The sequence below is a fragment of the Cygnus atratus genome, chromosome 4 (genome assembly GCF_013377495.2).
Source record: "Cygnus atratus isolate AKBS03 ecotype Queensland, Australia chromosome 4, CAtr_DNAZoo_HiC_assembly, whole genome shotgun sequence".
Lineage (NCBI taxonomy): Eukaryota > Metazoa > Chordata > Aves > Anseriformes > Anatidae > Cygnus > Cygnus atratus.
In genome coordinates this window covers 46,325,906-46,344,964 of record NC_066365.1, presented here as the reverse complement: position 1 = coordinate 46,344,964, position 19,059 = coordinate 46,325,906, and the positions used below count along the sequence as shown (strand labels likewise).

Below are 19,059 nucleotides of genomic sequence, written 5' to 3'. Positions count from 1 at the left end.
TTTTGGAGGAAAAAGATGAGGTAACAGAAGAAAAAAATGAACATTGTTTTCAGGGAAAGGCTGACATAACTTTAGAGTATGCAAACTGTTAATTTGGTGAAAAAAATAGGTAACTGAGGGGATAAAATGAGCATTTTAGGGGGAAAAGCTGATGTACCATTAGAGGATATTAAATGACATTTTGAGAGAAAGTTGTGCAATTTGGGAGGGAGGAAAATCTGAGTTAAGAAAAGGAACAAAATGAAGATACTTGGACAGAAAACTTGAGGTAATCCTGAGGGGACAAAATAGTCATCTTCTAGGGGAAAATCTGTGGTAACTTTTAGGTGACAAAAAGCATTTTTGGAGGGAAAACCTGAAGTAACTAGATGATATAAAGTGCATTTTAGCAGTTGGAAATTTGGGACCTTAGATTGGATAAAAATGAGCACTTTTAGAGGGGAAATAGGAGATAACGTAGAAGGGATAAAATGAGCACTTTGGGGGGGAAAGCTACAGTGACATTGATTGATGTAAAATTATATTTTTGGGTAGAAAAGCTGAGGTACCCTTAGAGGGTATTAAATGGCACTGTCGGGGAACAACCTGAGGTAACTTTCATAGGAAAACTAAGCATTTTTTTTGCGGGAAAATCTATAACAATTTAGAGGGGGAAATGATTTGGGCGGGGGGGGTTGAGTTAACTGTAGAGGGTAATTGGACATATTTTGGGGAAAACCTGCAGAAACTCAGAAGTGACAAAGTGAGCTTTCTTGGAGGAAAAAGCTGAGGTAACTGAGGAGAAAAAAAACATCATTTTTTCAGGGAAATTCTGACATAACTTTAGAGTATACAAACTGACATTTGGGTAATGGTAATGGAGTGCTATTTTCATGGATAAAAACCATTCTCATGGGGATCAGTTCCATTTAACAACGGACCTCTGCTGTTTTCTTTCAGTGACAGCTCTGAAGTGCAACTTCAGCCTCGACTCAGAGCCATGTTGTCTCTGGAGGAAGGCTGCAGAAGGATCACCAGCACTTCCCACTGAGCACGGGCCGTAGTTTTCTTGTGAGCGAGAGGCAGCAGGGCTGGGGAGCGACAGTGAGGCTGGGGCAGAAAGCAGAGGACAGGGGAATGGAGAAGTGCCCTTGCTGGGGCTGCGGGGAGGAAACCGGCCCGGCTGAGGGAGGGGTGCTCTGAGCTTCAGGCCTCCAGGGTGCCACGGCGAGGAGCCAGTGCTTCTGGTGGCTCACGGTGTACCCCTTCCCTTGCAGCAGCAGCGAAGCTGGCAGAGAAGGAAGGAAGAGTTGTGGTGTGGAGCTGTGAGGCAGAAGAGGAGTGGAGGACTGATGAGGAGCACAGGGACCCTCCTGTCACCAGGCCTGGGTGCATAGAAGATGACAGCCGACACCTGCAATGCCTTGTCTGGTTTGCGCTGGATGACCTCCCTGGAAGCAGGGATGGGTCTTGGTTTCTGTGGCCTTTTATGGCCTTTTCTCCCATTGCTCCTCCGGTTGCCAGCAGAGCTTGGCCACCCTATAAGGACGGTGAGAGGCCATGTCTTCCTGCACTGGACGAGCCCCCTGTAAGCAGGGGAGGGCTCTTTCCCTGCCACACTCCTGTGGCCCTAGCTGCTTTCTGCCCAATGGCAGCTTGGCCAGCATGACCCCCTGTCATCAGGGCGTGTCACAGCCTTTGCACTTTTGCCATCTGGGAAGCCTCTGGCACGTTTTGGTCTGTGATCTCCATGCAGCCTCTTGGGGCGGGTGTGAGGCTCTCCTGTCCTTCTGGCAGAGAGAGAGGGGTTGCTGCCTGGGCGCTGGCTGCACTCAGCTCCCTTTCTCCACTGGAACACAAACTTTGTCCCTAGTCCCATCCCTGTCCTTGCCCAAGTTGCTGTGATTGAGTGAGCAAGTTCACTTGTAACAGGGGCCTAAAGTACAATTGCTGCAGCTTAGCTTGACTTCCCAGGAGGGAAGGAATGGCTGGGTGCAGCCAGCATCTGGAGGGTGACCCGTACCTCCCTACCGGCAGGCCAGAAGACCATCAGACCTGTCTCCGGGCTGTAGGAATGCCGCAGACTTCAATGTCCCAAAACAAGAGGCTTCACAGGTGGCCAAGGCCAACGGAACAGGGCTGCCCTGTGAGACAGAGCCCAGCAGTGCCCCACCATCCTGGGCGCTTGGCACTGCAGGCAGCAGCTGCGGCCCTTGTACAAGCAGCGGAGTAGGCTCCATGGCTTCCTTAATGGGAAAAGCTGATTGTCACAGGTTTTGGTGGTGGGTAGGGGAGTTGGGGTAGGGGCAGGGAGAAGGATAATGGTAGGGGCAGTGGGTCTGCCACTGGCCGCATGGTGCCATAGTGATCTTCCCTGGGTGGGTGTCCCTCTGCCCTTCAGGTGCAGGAGCTGGCACTTCCTGGGCCTCAATCTGTCCTACTTGCTTTGCAGCAGCTGAGCTGGTGGAGGAGGAAGAAAGAAGATGCATGATGCTGAGCCGTGAGGCCAGAGCGAGTCAAGAAGTCTTTTCTGTGTCCTGAAGAAAAGGTGTTCTCAAGCTGTGAGTGATGCCTAGAGCAAATGCCATACCCCATGCTGCTGTAGCTCCCGCCAGTATCTGTGAGGGGAGGCAGGGGCCTTGCACGAGCAGTGGCAGCTCACATCGAGGAGGCCTGGAGCAGCCCTGCTGTCTTTGTGCCCTCACGGGCACCTAGAGGTAAGAGCTGGGGTTTTGGGGAGCAAGGCTGGAGGAACGGCATGTGGTGTTTTCCCTGAGAGGGGCTTGGTGGCTGTGACATGGGGGAGCCTAGAGGCGGCCACCTGCTTGGCTACTGAGCTGAGCTGAGCCCTGAAGAAGCAGCAGATGGTGTGGAGGGGGGTCTTTGCCCGAGGGCACCTGACTTGCTGTCAGACATCTTGTTATGGCATACTTGCCTTGCACTGTGGGACTGTGTCCAGGCCACGTGGGATTTTAAGTGCCTTTTGATCCTCATTTGTGCAGGCGGTGTCAGGTGTTGATGTTTATTGATCATAATGGGCCTAAGCAATCCTCTGCATAAGCTTTGCCTCATGGAAGTGTAATAGAGTTATGGTTGCCCTGTGTTTACTAATTTCATGTGCCAAATATTATAATCAGTCACAGTATAACTATTTACCTCTTCCTTGCAGGCCTTAGAAACAAAGTGTATCCTAGGAGCATGTAAAGATGGATTCCAATGATGTCTGCCTTGCAAGAAGACTCCAAAGACAACCATCAAAATATCCAAAACCCAGTTGGTATGTTTTCTGCATTGTGTTGTTCTTGGTTTTTATGTAGGTGAAAGTCAAATGTCTTTTTTTCCTTTAGAGACTACCACAGTTATCATATGTTCAGTACATTGCATAACTTCTGTCTAGCATAATATGTTTGCAAGAACATATGAACTTTGCTTTCAGGGACACCTTTCAGCTTCGCCTGTTGCAAGCTTTGCTAATAATGTATTGCAAACCTGACTTAAAGTTACATTTCTAGCGTGGTAGGGGAAAAAAAAAAAAGGACTTTGAGGAGAAGGAAAGGTGTTTACAGCACGTGTTGAGCTTGCCTCTTGTGTTGCAAACTGTTTCAAAGGGACACCCATTTCAAAATTTGTGGTAGCTTCTAAAGGAGTGACTCGTGCAGTTGGTGAGGAATGAACAGCTATAAGAAAGCATGAAGTATTTATCAGCAGGTAAGGTTTTACTTGCATTATTTAATATTCTTGAATTATGTCTTAAAATAGTGTAGAACATCCTAGGCCTCAGATAATCCCCCCAGGGTTGTTGTCAGGCATGACATTAAATGTGTGGAATGTGGAATTGGATTGACTGGCTCAGAACACAACGGGTGGTGTTCCTCCTGCACCTGAGCTGGGGACAGGAGTGAAACCTCCAGAGTACCTCCTTGTGTACTCATTGCATTCTAGCCAGGAGTATGCCCGTGTAAAACTGGCTCAAATATTAAATGAACAAATTCCTTTTCCAGTGGATGAGAGGACACAAATCCCTCGGGTTTGTTAGTGAAGCAGTGATTGATTTGAAAATACAGGAACGCATGGAATGTTCAGGCCATAAAGTAGGTAGCAGTGGGGCTGGGGGTAGGTCTAAGCTTGTTGTTCCCTATGCAAAACATGTGCACATGTGATGGTATAGCTGACTTAAATGAGCATAAAATCACTTGATATCACCCCTAGTCTCCAAAGACTATTTGCTTTTCTTGAATAAATATGGAAAGGTCTTGTTAAGGTGCCTTAAAGACCTTTGCAGGTTTGTTCTTCCTTTTTGTGCTATTATGTTTCGAAAGATTCAGTGACAACTCAGAACAGAGTTTCAGTGATGCCTTGGATTATTTGTCATCTTCTGCCCTTTGAGTATCGAGAATTGTTCTTGCCTTGACTGATTTGACCCCAGGTCAGGATGGCTGAATTTGAAGAAATTTGATACTTAGTGATGTGGTTCACAGCAGGGTTAGAGAGCTTTTGTTTTTTTCCATGTTGTCAGCTTTGTGTCAATTTTGAGAACATATCTAGCCATCACGAAGTCAAAGTGAAAGGGGTCAGTGCAGCATTTCGTGAAACAGCTTTTTCAATTGTTTTATTTGGCCTTCAGTAATCTGCGGAGGGATTTGTGGCAAGAGTTGTGGATTTACTAATCCATCGGGTTGGCTGTCCTCCCTTGAGAGGACTTGTCCTTGCTTATTGTAGCCTCATGGGATGGCCTTACTTGCTTGAATGGAGGCTCTGCAAATCCCAGCCAGAGTAAAACCCTCCTGCCAGCCGAAGGAAGGAGAACTGACAAGGACTTTTGTGGACAGAGCCCGCTGGCCAATACCGTCAGGTGTAGTGCCTTGTTTGTGGCTGGGGGTGCTTCTGGCAGGCCCCTCTGGTCTGCTTGGGATGGAGGAGGCACTGGAAGCACATCTCTCCCTGTCATTAGGCTTACAGGAGCTTTCCTGTCACCATGCTGGGAGCTGAGGAGCATGTCGCTTATGTTCTGATGCAGAATAAGCAGTGCAGTAAGCCTGTGGTTTGATTGTCACCTGATGACAGTGGTGACACAGAAGTAAGTTGTTTGTCCCATGTAACCCCTGTGCCTGGTTATTAAGGGCGGCATTGATAGAGGGTTGTGTTTCAGACATGGAACTGAAAATATTTGGCATTCCCTGAAATGTCTGAGTATGAAAGGGAGTAAGGCAACAGAGTAGCTATTGTAATACCCTTGGCATCAGCTGAGGTGACAAAAGAACAAGTCCTTCTTCCTGAGTGCATAGGAATATATTGACCCCCTTGTCACCTGGCCAGAATTAAGAAAGATTTTAAAAAGACAGTCTGATCTCTATCCAACAGGCTTATGAAATTGGTAAAGGATGGGGTTTGGAGGTTTTCTGCTTGCTCTCTTTCCTCATTTTTATTTATACGGGTAAATCTTTGCATGCTCAAGTTCCCTGCTAGTGTTCCAGTGCAGCAGAAGCCCTTCAGTGGAGGTATAAATCCAGTCTGAAGGCAGGAAGGCAACTAACCTAAAGCAGAGTGTCTGAAAATGTTGGGGTTTCCAGTTTTTCATGGGTAGCAAAAGAAGATTGTTATGCCTTGTATTCTGTTTTAGAAACTTTGTGCCATGGGTGCTTCTGATTGGGAGAAAAACTTTGAATGCTTCTTTTAAGTGTTTGGTTCCCCATTTGTCAGAGGAAGACAGGCCGTTTGCCCCTGTTTTTAGTTTGCAAGTATGGAACGGTGTTCTCAAGTCTCAGATGTGAAATGGTCTCCCTTGAAGATGCAGTGTGGGTCCATGGTGTGCTTGCAAGTTAAAATGCTTGACTTCGAGTAAACTGTTGTTGTCTCCATCCCAGTGCTATGCTAGTGCGGCTAGTCAGTTGCTGTGCTAGGTAGTTTAAAACCTGTTGGACTAGTTGGGGCTTCCAAGCCCTCTACAGGTAGGAACTAGGTGTTGTATCAAGAAGTATTAGAATGTTGAGGGAAACACTTAAAGGGTTTTTAGTGTGTTAAAGCAGTTTCATTCTGCTGCCACTTGTGTGGATGCTGACAGGAACAGGGGAGAACATTAGTTGTGCATGCCGTTTATTGTCTGGACTGCTACACTTGCTCTCTCTAAACTAGTATGTGCAAAGTAGGGTTTTATTTTTCGACTCGATTGTACAAGAGACTTGCATTGGGTGACTGGCCAGTTCAGCTGCCTTCTGCAAACAGGATGTGTTAATGCTAATGTTCTGCTCCTTCCTTGCCACTGACTGCATCCGACTCCACTTGTGGTTTGACCTGTGTGATAACTGCACAATACTTGCTGTACCGTGAGCAAATAAAACGTCCTTGAGAAGGTAAGTGGATTAGATGCTTTAGAACTGCTTGAAAATGCAAGATGTTGTGAGATTGCTGATAGAGCCAGGAGCCATAATGGCGTAATAACATTTGCTTGACTTTTAGGGCTAATTGAGGTGCTTAAACTGTACCACGTGCTACTTCAGCTGCTGCCAAGCAGTCAAGCCAGATTTTCCTGGAGCAGAGAAATTGAATTCCTCTGAATTTATTTTTTTCGGACTTTTCACTGAGGATTAGGCTTTTGATACGTAACCTAAACGTATAAGTGGCATTAGGAACTTCCTGTGTGTGTGCTTGCAGTAAGCCTGGGCAGCTTTGAGAACAGTGGTGCACAGAGACATTTTTTTCTTGGACAGTCTGTGGCCTGCACTCGCTTGTAGCAGAGCAGAAAAATAAGCCTAGCGTAGCAAATGTAAAGGCTTGGACTTAAGATACTCGATGCTGATGCCGAGTCAGTTGTATTTCACTGGTTTGATAAATTTCCATAAACTTCAGGCAAGATTGTTTTTTGTACAACTGCACAGTGCATGAAACTGAACATGCAGTGCATCCTATGCTGACAAACTGAGATGTGGAGCCTTAGCCCCAAGCCCTAGCCACCGGCTCAGGAGGGGCACAGAGGCTCTGGGCAAGTTTCTTTCTTGCTGACAAAAAGATGATCTACAGAGGATGTTACTCATTGGTAGTCAGGGCTGGAAATAGGTTTACTTTTTTCTTTTGCCGTTTGACTTTGAAGTAGTCGGGTATTCCTGAGTGTAAATAGAAAAGGATCCTGTCAGGGAGTGTTTTGTGCGTGTGTACAGGAAGGAGGTGTATGCGCCGTGCACAGGACAAATCCTGTACCACAGGCAACTTGAGGTAATTTGCTAGTGCTCATCTGTTTGCCAGCAGTCCTGCAGCGTTGTCCCTCTTACCACCCCTCTGTGGGGCCCCTTTCCTTTTCTATGATAATAGTGACATTCAGCGGGGAAAGGGGAGAAGCAAACGTTGAAAAGCCCAGGCACTGTGCTGGTGCCTTACTTGATTTGTTTATTTTGGTAAGCTACTATGCAGTGAACCTGCGCAGCCTTGTTGAAATGACAGTGCAGGAACATGCTGGTGGATGGCCTGGATAACAAGCCCAGAAAAGAGCGGCCCTGGCTTGGCAGCGAGGAAGAATTTTTCTGCTGAGCTCCTCTCTTGCTGAAGAATATTTGCCTGGCACGGTGACAAGGAAGACCCCTTCCTCCCTGCTCATATATGGCAAAGTTTCTTGCTGAGCTCCTAGGCTGCGTGTTGCCAGATAAGGGCGCCTCTTCTGCATGTGAGGTAGGTGACTGTGCAGTGATGCTCTTTGACTAGTGATTTTTAAATGTCTTCGGGGTGTTGCAGGTACCTTCTGGCAGCTTGTGTGCCTCTTCTCCACTGAGCAGTAGCCAGGGCTGGGGCAGGGGTTCAGGAAACTGGGATGTTTTGTTTTCTGTGTAATAGTAACCCCCGACGGGCTTACTGTTCCACATGTTGGTGGACAAAGAGCTGGAGCTTAATTGTCTGCTGCTGCTAACTGCTCACCTGAAAAGTGCTTGGCTTCGGAAATGAACAGCCATCAGTTCTCCCACCCCCAAATATATGCACATGAACTGGCACGTCTCAACTACCAGCAGACAAACAAGCTCCCTTGGTGTGTATAGCAAGACGCAGCATGTGCCTTAAGTTCCCTGTCTGATTTTTGGGGTGACGATAGTGCTGTAGGCATTTCTAGTGTTCTGGAAAAAATATGGTTCAGAAAATGAAGTTCTTCAACTTCAGGATGAGGGTAGTACCTCTGTAGTGTTCCTTCTAAGTGAACTCTCAGTGCTTTGGAGAAGTCTGGTCTAAAGGCTCATGAGAGGATTTTACCCCCAGTGCAGTGTATTGAATGGGAGGGTTATTTGCCTGGTTTTAGGGGCTCCAGTCCAAACCTGGATAGCAACTTACTGCAGCAGTGTCCCTTTGTGTGTGGGCAGCAGGAGCAGAGGAAGAGCTTGCCTTTTAGCATGCATTTGGGGATTTGGCTGGTATTTCAAAGGAGGTACTGCTGAACTCTATTTTGTCTGAGGAAAAAGCACAAAAAGGTGTATTAGTTCGGAATTGCGCAGTTCTTCCACCACGTGGATTATACCTGGTAAAAGTATAAATAAGTTGGCAAATAAATAGTCAATGTTTTTAATTTAAGTTTCCCAGTTAGCTTGTGTTATCCCGTGTCTTAATTGTTGGCAATGTACTTGAGATTGCTTGCTATTCTGTGCCCTAACCTCTCATGGTAAATAGCTTCTTGAAAGTATGACTTGAAAGTTTTGTTCTAGTTCAACAAATTGTACTTTTTGTCCTGTGCTTGGGCGACTGCTATAACCATCCATCACAGCAGATCGCAAATACTGTAATTAAACTTCTCCATTTAAAAGATGGGGTTTAGCATGTAGCTCTTCAGTTGAGTGTATGCCTGTGCCCCTCTGAGCCTGTCTCTGGTGGTGAAACCCAAATGAATTGGTGGTCTCACTCCAGAAGCTTGATTGCAGTGCTTAAGGCAGCCTGAATGGAGCTGATGGGTGAGAGGGATGTCCTCGAGCAGGCTTTGGGTTGACAGTGCACAGTGGCTGCAGTCATGGGGCAGCTTAGGGGGGTAGTGAGGGGCTTCCAGCTGTGCCTGCCCTCTGGCCCTTGTGGCTCAACGGGACCTGGTTTGCCAGCTGCGATTGTGCATGGCACAGCTGCGTGTGCAGAGCCTTGCCTCAATTTGGCGAATGCTCTTCAGACCTGTCTGAGGCCACGCTTTGCAAGTGGAAGCTAGCAGGCATCAGGTCTCCTGGGCAGCCTCTGGGTTTTAGTAGAGTTTGTCCCAGGCAAGTCTGCTTTGTGGAGCCTGTGCTCCAGTGAGGCGATGTGGCAGGGCTGCTGTGGAGATAAGTGCTCTGCAGACCAGCAGGTGAGCACGAGTGGCAATGAAGGAGGTAGGAGTATTCATGGTAGAATTAAATTTCATTTCAACAGCTATCACTGTCCAGATCTCATTCTGGATTGATCTATTACACTAGAAAACCTTTTTCCTAAAGTTAGCTCAGTATTGGTTTGATGATAACTGGTCTGCAAGAAATTAACATGGCCTGCTTTGCTTGGCCTCTGTTTCTGGGACAGTCTCTCAGGATAATAACAGATGTAGGAATTGGTGGTTATGGAACCTGGAAGTCACCCACAACCACATGGCTGCGAAGGAGCAGCTGCAGGCCAGCTGGCATGCCTGGTAGCACTTGAAATGGTTCTGTGCACCTATATTTAGGCACGTAATAGAGTCTTTAATCATTTTGATTGGGAAACGGGCATTTTGTGTTGGTCAGCTGTGGCTGTTGGCTACTGTTCCTTTGCTAGGTCTCTGGTGCCTCCAGTAGGAGCTAAGCAGAGGTCTCCGGTGCTTCCAGTAGGAGCTAAGCAGCTTTGTTTACATATATGCAGCTACCTTTAGATGTGCTAACCTTGAGCTTCATCCTACCTCGATTTTTATGCAGTCTTAATTGTGCTCTTCTTGTTGATAATGAAAAATGTGACAAAGCAGTCTGAAACCAATAACAAAATACTAGCAGGGGTGATGTTTGTTCAAACTGTCAGCATCTGTCACATGAGAACAAGATGTTCAAAGCGTGGTGTGATCTGCCTTGCGTTTGATATTGGCAAGCCTGCACCTCCAGAATGTCTGTAGAGAACAGTGTCTGTAATGTTTGGTGCGTGTTCCTCTGGGTGCCTGTTGGGAAATGCTACCTTTAGGTTTGGGAAAGAGTGTGGATAGTTTTGTGCAAGACCAGTTCAGGAGGACTTCATTTTGAAATCTATGTTTGTTAATGTACCCATAGATACAGAGGGATGTGTGCATGTGGCTGTGAAGGTAAGTATTAGTTGCTGATTAGAAGTTGATAAATATTAGGCTACATTCAGAAATGACTGACAAGGGTATGTGCAAGTAAAATTATCTGTTACATTTGACTACTGGTTTCCAGAGGCTTGTATGTTGATAAAAATAACTTACATGTGCATATTAGCAATAAATGACAAGCAATGAATAGCTCTGACTTGACCAGGAAAGCACTATGTGCTGCTGGAGATCTGGTTTACATCTAACCACTGCAGATGTAGATCCTGCGGCCCAGTGTTTTGCCTCCTGTGGAAGAAAAGTCCACTGCTGCTTTAGCTTCACAGGGTGGGCCATGCCCTGCGTTGACCTAGTTTGCATTGACCAGTTTGATGCAGGAAACCTACCAGTGGAATCTGTCCAAATATTTCATCTTAATGAATACTTTTGAAGTCAATGAGTTGCAGTTCTTCAGTGGTCAAGTCCATATAAGCACAATGGGAAATCCCAGACCCGATCACTGCTTGTCCCCGGGTCTTGTAATTAAAGCACAAGTCCAGCAAAACGTTGTTAGGCCAAATGATGAAACAGTTTCTGGAGAAGTACTTGGTCAAAACAGCGGACTGATTTAGCTATAAGCAGGGTTTTGCCTGTTGTTCCGTCTTAGTTCCTTGGTGACCCACAACTGGTTTAGAGAGCTATTAGAGAGTGATGTGATTTGTCCATTAATTACATGCAAATGTGATCAGAGAATTTCACCCCCAAGAGAATGCTTCAGTTGTTCATGCATAAATACCTTGCATTTGTACAGAGGAAAGTTCCTCTTGAGACCTTGATGTAACTAAAGTGGTTGAATGGTGGTTCAAAGCCAAGCATACAAAAACGTCTGATTGGATTACCTGCTGGATTTGCTGATGACCAACTAACAAGCTCTCCATGTTGCTCTCAGTTTAATTGTAATCTGAATGCAGGGCCTGTACTACTCCAAACAGATTTTGGTTGAAAGATACTAGGACTCTAACAAGGTACAGAAGTCTGGGCTTTTAATTGAAGGGATTAAAAACACTTGTTACTACTCCTTAAAGTTAACTTCACAGACTGAATTCAAGAGTAAACTTATTGGACATGTTAGTAATAGCTGTCAAGTCATATTGATTGCCGGGCTGGGGAATCTTGAGTGTCTAAATCTGTAGCTTAAAAGAAACTTTAATCTTTGACTAGTGTGACTACTCTCCTTGCTAAGAGGGTTTAAGTGAAAGCTAGGTGGAGATGATGTGCACAGGAGAAAATAGCTTGTAGCTTTCTTGCCAGGATGCCCATCTTAAAATTGTCACCATTTCACAGAGTCAGATTAAAAACTATGCAAAAAGTACTCAGAAGGCCTTAGAAGTCATAATGCTATGGGAGCTTAATAGTCAGCCTTAGTTCAAAATAGAATTAATTGCTCTGACTTGTGCCTGTGTAAATACCAACTTGTGATATAGTAAGGAGGTTATGATATGTTGTCATGATTTACAAGATTTAAAATTGGAAATCATAATTTACAGTGGACAAATCTATTAAAGACTAACCCAAACCCTGGAGAGCAGAAAGCAGCTGTGTTCATGGCTTCTATCACTGGTTCGACTGCCAGCATTACTGTCCAAGATCTGTATTTATCACTAGTGTATTTGTTCAATCCGTTTTGTACTACCTACATCTTTCTGCTGACCAGTAATGAAATACTTAAGAGCACTGGGACCTGAAACTGCAATTAGGTGTCCAATCATAAGGACTATGTCTGGCTAACATTTCTTTGAGATAAATGCAAGAAAATGTACGTAGAACTCAAAAGATTGCTTAAGGCCTAAGCAGACAGAAAAGCTACAGCATCTTCATGTGTTCATGACAGTTGAACTTCAGAGTGTCTATGAGCATATTTGCAAGACTTTCCTAACACTAATGACTGCAAGGGGTGTGGGTTTTTAATCTCTTAATGGTTAAAGAGTGAGCTTCAGGAGTTAAAAACTGTCATGTCACAGGACAAATGTGAAACATTACAGCGGTTGACAGTCTTCAGACATGTTCAGCATACCAGCAGTGTCCTTTATAAATCAGCTATCAGTCATATCTGCTCATCTTCAGACCTGGATCCTTCTTAGCTCTGGGCATGCAATTTCTCTTTAACACTGCTGGGATTGGGTCCTGCAGAGTTGGGCATTGTCATTTGACTTGCAGATTTCAGGAAGTTATTCAATGGACAGTCCCTCAATTTCTTGGGGGGAAAAAAAAAAAGAAACAGAACACTTTGTTTCTGCTATATTGGGGGGTGGAGGGGTGGGGAGAGCATATTGTAATCAAAGAGCATTTCATCTTTTGCAAACACTTGATATTGTCTGAGTGTAAGGAATTTTACCTTTAGCTTTACTCAAACTATTGCTTCTTAAGATGACTAACGTCATTCAGACTCCTGGACCTGGAAGCAGAAAGCTCAAGGTTTGGTCTGAAAAAATCACTGCAGGAGTCTGCCCTGTTTTTCTTCTTTTTCCTTTACTTGTTCCTTCCCTTTCTTCTCTATGAGCTTGAAGCAGCTGCCTCGCCTCCTTTGTTTACTGAACTGCTCCTAATCTCATAAAATGTTTTTTTCCCCTGAGGAGAAAAGTAAGCAAACATAAATGCATCCCTCTTTTTGTTCTTCTGGTAGTTTATTTTAATCTGTATGCTCAGAAAGAGCCAAGCAGAGGGAAGCTTTGCCACAGTGAGTTTGTAAAATGCAAGTGGAATGGTTCACAGAAGGGACTTTTTTTTCTTATAGGAAAAGAGTTCATTCCTGTGAGCTTTAGATACTTGCTAACAGGAAGAGTTAAGTCCTAAACTAAGTGTTCCAGATGTTATTTATTTGCTGAAGGACAGTGAGGGATGACTGGATTGGCTAGACTAAAAACATAGTTCGAAACTAGGCTTTCTGTGTATGTGGTGACAGTTGTGAGTACATCAACTTAAAACAGGAAAAACTTTATGCTTGTGAATCCTATTGAGTCCAATTTTGGAAAAGTTTTAGAACGTTTCATGGTTGAGGATGGAGATGTATGTGGAGCTGATGGCAGTGCCATGTGACAGAGTGCGCTTCTTGAGTGCTTTGTGGTCCCTTTACTTAGACAGCAGTGATATCAGAGGTGGAGTGGTGGTAATGCTTTCGGAAATTCCATTCAGAATTTCAAGTGTCTTAAGGTTAAAGCGTGTGGGTCTGTTGCTGAGGCTTAATCCTCTGGACTTGACTCCTGAGATGCAGTTTCTTGGGGCTTTTCTCAACTAGGTGTCATACTGAGCAGTGGTTTGTTAGCAGGCCTGAAATAATGGAAGCTCTGAGCTATTCCACATCTGGGTATTTGCCATCTTCATTTTCCAAGTTCTTTAGGGTTCCTGAATTAATGGTTTCCTATACAGATATTCAACTTTTTCCATGAAAGCTTAGTCTCCTGTATAGACACAGGACCCCAAAGCTTAAAAAGCAGGTGGTGGGGACTAGAGGTAGAGTTGTTGGAGCTGGCCACAGCTCTGAAGGGAAGGTAACTTGGTGTGACATGCGTCAGCTTGCTTAGTCAATAAAAACCTGAAAATGTACCTGCTTGTAAGCAAAATGAGAATTCCGATTCAGAAATAGGAATTGAACATTGTTATAGCAGCAGCGATTCAAGCTCATTTTAGTCATTTAGGATGCTTCTTTTCACCCTTGTCAGCTAAACTGAACGTGTAGTAATATTTCAGCAGCAGCTACCAGCAGTTGGGCTGTCCCTACAGCAGGGCTTGGACAATCACAGTCACCTTGTGCTAAAGCTGTCAGTACTCCTGAGCCAAGGAGGCCTGAGTTGAGGCCAAACGTTGTGGTTTTCGTCTCTTCACTCAGGACCTCAGTGTATACAAAATAAAAGAGGGTTGGGATTTGTTACCTATGAGGAGGTCTGCACCATCAGCCTTTGCAACTCTTAAAGATGGGCAAAGTTTGTCTGCCTGGGAGGCTAGTTAAATCATTGGGGTTAAGGTCTGAAAGGAATAATGATACAGTTCTAAAGATCTAAGAATTATTTAAGAAGCTATTGGCCATGAGAACTTTCTTGCAACAAACACTGTCTTCTATAACTATAGAGTGAATTTTTGCTATGTCCAATTTAGGAGAATTAATCAATGTTTCAGAGTGTGCACATTAGATTTCTCTCCTGTTCTGCTCTGTGCATTGTGGAATAGCTTGTGTGTACTGACCTTAAAATGAACTTCCTGGTTGTCTTTTCCCTGTCTGAATTCTGAATGTTTAATGAAAATATCGGCCTGCATTACTTGGAAGGGGGATTACTTGTCTTGTATTTTTCATGTGTGTTGAAGTGACACACAGAAAACGTTGTATGGTAAGGAATAATAGCAGTAGGGGGCAGTTTTCTTCAGTTGTAAGGTTTGATCAGATTTTCAGCTAGAATCCATTAAACTGAGAAAGTGCACTTGATTAGAAAAGTTATGAGAACAATACCTGATGTAATTTCATTGCTGGGATTCATTGTAGTATTTCCATGGGAGGGGAAAGAAGGAACCATTCATGTTTTGTTACTATTGTTAGGTATGAAAAATGTTGCCCCTGTGTATGATTTCAAGTTCAAGTGACTCATATGCAAGTTCAACACCAGCAAGGTTTGGTGTTTGGCTTATGTTGTATTGTAAACTTATGTTTAATTCTCTGTGGTTGTCTTAAAATTTGAAAAGTAAGCCATCCAATTTTTAGCATGAGATTTAATTTAGCCTGCTCAACATCATGTCTGTTCTTTCCCTCCAGTGCTTACATGCCTCTGTTTGACAAGTGGAGTCCATTTGACTTGATTTCATGTGACAGAATGCATGTAGCTTGGCAGAAACATGTGAGTGGCTACTGAAAGAAGAACGGGGGCATGAACTCTTGCAAGGAGGCCTCAAGAGGCAGGTCTTTCTGTGTGCAGTTAGCTTCCAGTACTGAGTAGACAGGATGTTTCTGGAACATCTGTAATTGGTTTGGAATTGATTCTTATTCTAGCCTTTCTTGATTATATGTTATTCGAGAAGAGATGTTCAGAGGATTTGATGTAGACGCCCAACTCTGAGGGAAATACTCAATGTGGGGGGGGGAAAAATCATTCTGAGCAAAGAGAAAACACAAATAACAATGTTTCTGCAACAGAAACACAAGTGCTTTAGAACTGAGTTCAACTTTCCCCCTGCTATTCCAGGGCAGGGACCTGGAATAAGTCAGTGGCAAGAAGGTTCTTCAGCATAAACCAGCTATGGTACTGGGTGGGCCATTTCCCTAGGCTTTGAGGCTTTTTGCATTGTCCTCCTGGAGGCAAAGCTTCCGCCATGCTTCATAGCAGGTGTGTTCTTCTGGAGACCCACAGCTACATTTTGGAAGTGAAAAACAGTTTTATGCAAGCCTGATGCAGCAGTCTGGAGAAGGCATTAGATCTTTAGAGGTCACTTGGAAATAACTGCACTGTAAAGAAATGTATGCTTCAGTGGAAGTGATGAAGCATTGGCTTAAGGTTGCTTGGGATACCTCAGGTGTCAGGGCTGTTGTCTAAAACCTTTAAAAAAGGTTTAAAAATCTTTAAGAAGGTTTTAAAGGTCTAAAACCTTTAAAAGGGTTTTTAAAAAGGTTTTAAAGGTTTCAAAGGTTTTTGTTGTTTTTTTTTTTAAGGTCTTAAAACCTTTAAAAAGGTTTTTGACTTGTAAGGTCTAAAGATAAGACTAATCACAATGGGATATTGGGTTTGATTTTGAGTGTTTGGTTCTAACTTTGCTCTTAGCTGTATTTGACAAAGTGCACATGAGCTTAGCTTTAAAGTATATGCTTAATACTTGGACAAATCAATTTTTGGATGTAAAACGTTTTCTCAGTGTGAAACTTTAAACCTCACTTCTTTCCAGGAAGAAATGTGAATTATGCTGACTTGGAGGGGGTGGAAAATTAATCTTTGTTGCAAAATCATCTACTAATCGTCTGTTATGAAACCTCTGGGTCAATAGTCTGGTAAAACAAGTAATCACTTCAAGATTAAAAATGCTTTAGGACAAGAGCATATTTAAATGGAGTTCTGTGAGCTTATGCTGAGTTTGAGGGATTTGCTAAATACTTACAGTGGAGAGCTTTAGTTTGGGTCTTACCTGCTTGGTTTTGTGGTCCTTTTCTACACCTCCTCATCTAAGCTGCTTTTCTTTAATATGTACAGCATACCTGAAATTTCTGAAGACTTGCTTACTGAAGTCAAATAAGAGCTGCTGTTAAACACAGTGTATTTAGTATTAGTGTAGAATATTCATCAGTTCAAGTGCAGTGGGCCTGTGAGCTGAAGGTCATTTGTTCATTTAGACACTCAAATGTGGAAAGTGCAGAGAGCTCAAGTATTTCGTGGTACTCGAGTGTTTCCTTTAGTCTGACTTACACCTTCAAAACAAGCATTACAAATGAATTCAAGTCTTCAAGCAAACAATGTTCAGCGGATGTAAAGTGACAACTCCAATTTTAACAGGAATCGTTTTTTTAAATGTGATAATCCCCTCTGAAGTATGCCGGGAGGGAGGGTGGGGCAGGGGCTTAGGGATATAATTCTAATTTATGAGAGTGACCACTCTTGTGCCATGCCTGAGGAGTATTTGCAGCCTTAGCAGCTTAGTTTAAGTGTGAAAGGCCAGCTGAATTGGACTATTTCCAAAACAAACATAATGGCTAAGCTGAAGAAGCAGACATGCTTTTGGGAGGAGGTTTGTGGTGTGCTGTGTTATTTGAAGACTGGATGAGTGATGCATGGAGCCAATTGGATGAGGTGATATCAAAATATTTTGTATCTGTAACTCAAAATAAATCATTTTTATAATTTTTATTAAAACCTATCAATGCCTCCCCCCCAGTAGTATATAGTGTTAGGAACAGGCCTGTGCTGTTTTTGTTAATGAAAAATCTCATGCATAGATACCAATTTAGACTTTTGCATTCCAGTCAGAGAATTTGGTTGTTCAACGCCTGCACCAGTTTCCTCACTGTTTTTCTTGCATGTCATACCTTGTCATTGTGTAATCTAATTTCCTCTTTTCTTAGATGGTCACTGACTATAATGACCAGTTAAAACAAGATGCCATTCAAGCATGTAATTGTAGAACTAAATTTACAGAGTACTAGTAGCAAATCCACTGCAACTAGGTACTGCCTTTCCTGTTTTGTTTACAGCCTATACAACGGACAAATGATGCTGTTGGGATTCCTAGCTACTGAACATATGGTGTTGTAGGATAAAAGATGGATTGGGGAAGCCGTTTTGCCGTACCAAATGTTAGAGAATGTGCATCATTAGAACTTTGTTATCTTGAGTAAAATATTTCATTGCTAGGTGACCGTCAGACTTGCTATCAAGTTCTGTGCAGATGTGTGTACCACAACACTCAAAACTCAGAGTGCACAGCAGTAGGTAAAAGTTGGGCTGTCTTTCTGCTTCTCACTTAAATGTAATAAAAATTTTATGGCAGTCCTTTAATAATGAGGAGCTAGACACATGGCAAGTAGCACTAGGGTAGGAACTTCTTTCAGGAACTAATTAAAGGGTCATCAATACGTGTTAAAGAGCTTAATTCTAAGGGGCTGGAACATGAAATGGTGGAATAAATTCTCTGGGAACTTCATTGGCTCTGTGAACCAGTAGTCATTACTTTTCATTAGATAAAACTTCTGTGCTGCCATGAAACCCAAAGAAAGAACTTGAGGAAATCTCATCCCTAGGAACCAGGTAGTCTTTGTTTACATGGCCACAAAATGTGTTGAGTACGTGGATTGTGGAAGGCTGAAGTTTATTTTAGTCACAGAAGACTTGAGACATCTGCTTTCAGACAGTTTATTTGGTGATACCTTGAACGTTTAGCCACTGGCAAGCTTTACTGGCTAGTTGCATTTTCTTGCTGAAGAACAAGTGAGATGCACTTGTTTTAAGTGTCTTAAGTGTTTTTGAAGCTGATAAGGCAAAATAGTCTGTGGAGATGAAGAGTATTTTGTCAAAGGAGAGATGAATGCAATTAATAAATCTGTGGTCTTAACCTAATAAGATCTGATAGCTTTTTTTATTAAAATGTTGTAGCCTGTCATACAAACGGTATCTAAAGAAGTGTTAGCTCAAGGTAAGTATAACTGGGAAGGTGGTGTAAGTGGTAATCCCAGCAGCTGTAGAGTTAAGATGGGTTGCAGTAAGGCTAAAAATCATGCTGTTACTCATTTCTGAATGACTGAAGTTTGAGCATTGTGTTTAAACATGGAACACTTGCCTGGCTGTTTATAAAGGTACTTAGGTACAAATGTCTTTCTTTGAGTCCACATATAAAAGCGTGAATAAGCACAGGTAGGAATGGCATAGTTGCAAGTAATGTTTGTGCTACTTTTCCTGAATGGTGTGCTTGCTTCTTGTTCTGAGTGGGTGTTTTGAATTGCTTGGAACTCTGCTAGGCTGAGCTCCCCTTGGCTGAGGTGAGCCTGGCTACAGAGGTACTGAAGACTGAGCACCACTGGAGTGGTTAGACCTTGACTACACACAGAGAAAGACAGCCTATTAAGTTCAGGGGGGTCTCCGCATTTCAGGACACTGGTTAATAAAACATGAGATTCAATTCATAACAAATGCACACAAAACAAGTGGCAGCAGCATGTTCTTGTTGTTTGTTTGTTTGTTTTTGTATTGGACTTTGATAATGTACTTCCAATGCAGTTGGTAGGGAATATCATTATATATGGGACTGGTTTTGTAAGCCTCTTGAATAAGGTTGTCTTACCAAATGTCCATAATGAGTTTGCTCTTAAATTATTTAAGAGTTCATTTGAAATAAACTTTTTTAATGTA

At 43.4% G+C, this 19,059-nt stretch overlaps 1 protein-coding gene across 4 annotated transcripts in view; it reads left to right on the top strand.

Annotated features, from left to right (window-relative positions):
- The first annotated feature begins 7,154 nt into the window (after nucleotides 1-7,154).
- RASGEF1B (RasGEF domain family member 1B) overlaps nucleotides 7,155-19,059 on the top strand; it is a 157,600-nt gene continuing 145,695 nt past the window's right edge. Inside the window, exon 1 of one of the 4 annotated variants that reach the window (XM_050710596.1) lies at nucleotides 7,155-7,638. In XM_050710596.1, the coding sequence (XP_050566553.1) occupies nucleotides 7,570-7,638 (69 nt within the window). In that variant the 5' untranslated portion in view covers nucleotides 7,155-7,569. Of the gene's footprint in view, nucleotides 7,639-10,199; nucleotides 10,226-19,059 lie in introns of those variants that run through there. The other 3 variants (XM_050710597.1, XR_007708257.1, XM_050710598.1) reach the window with 3 other exon arrangements.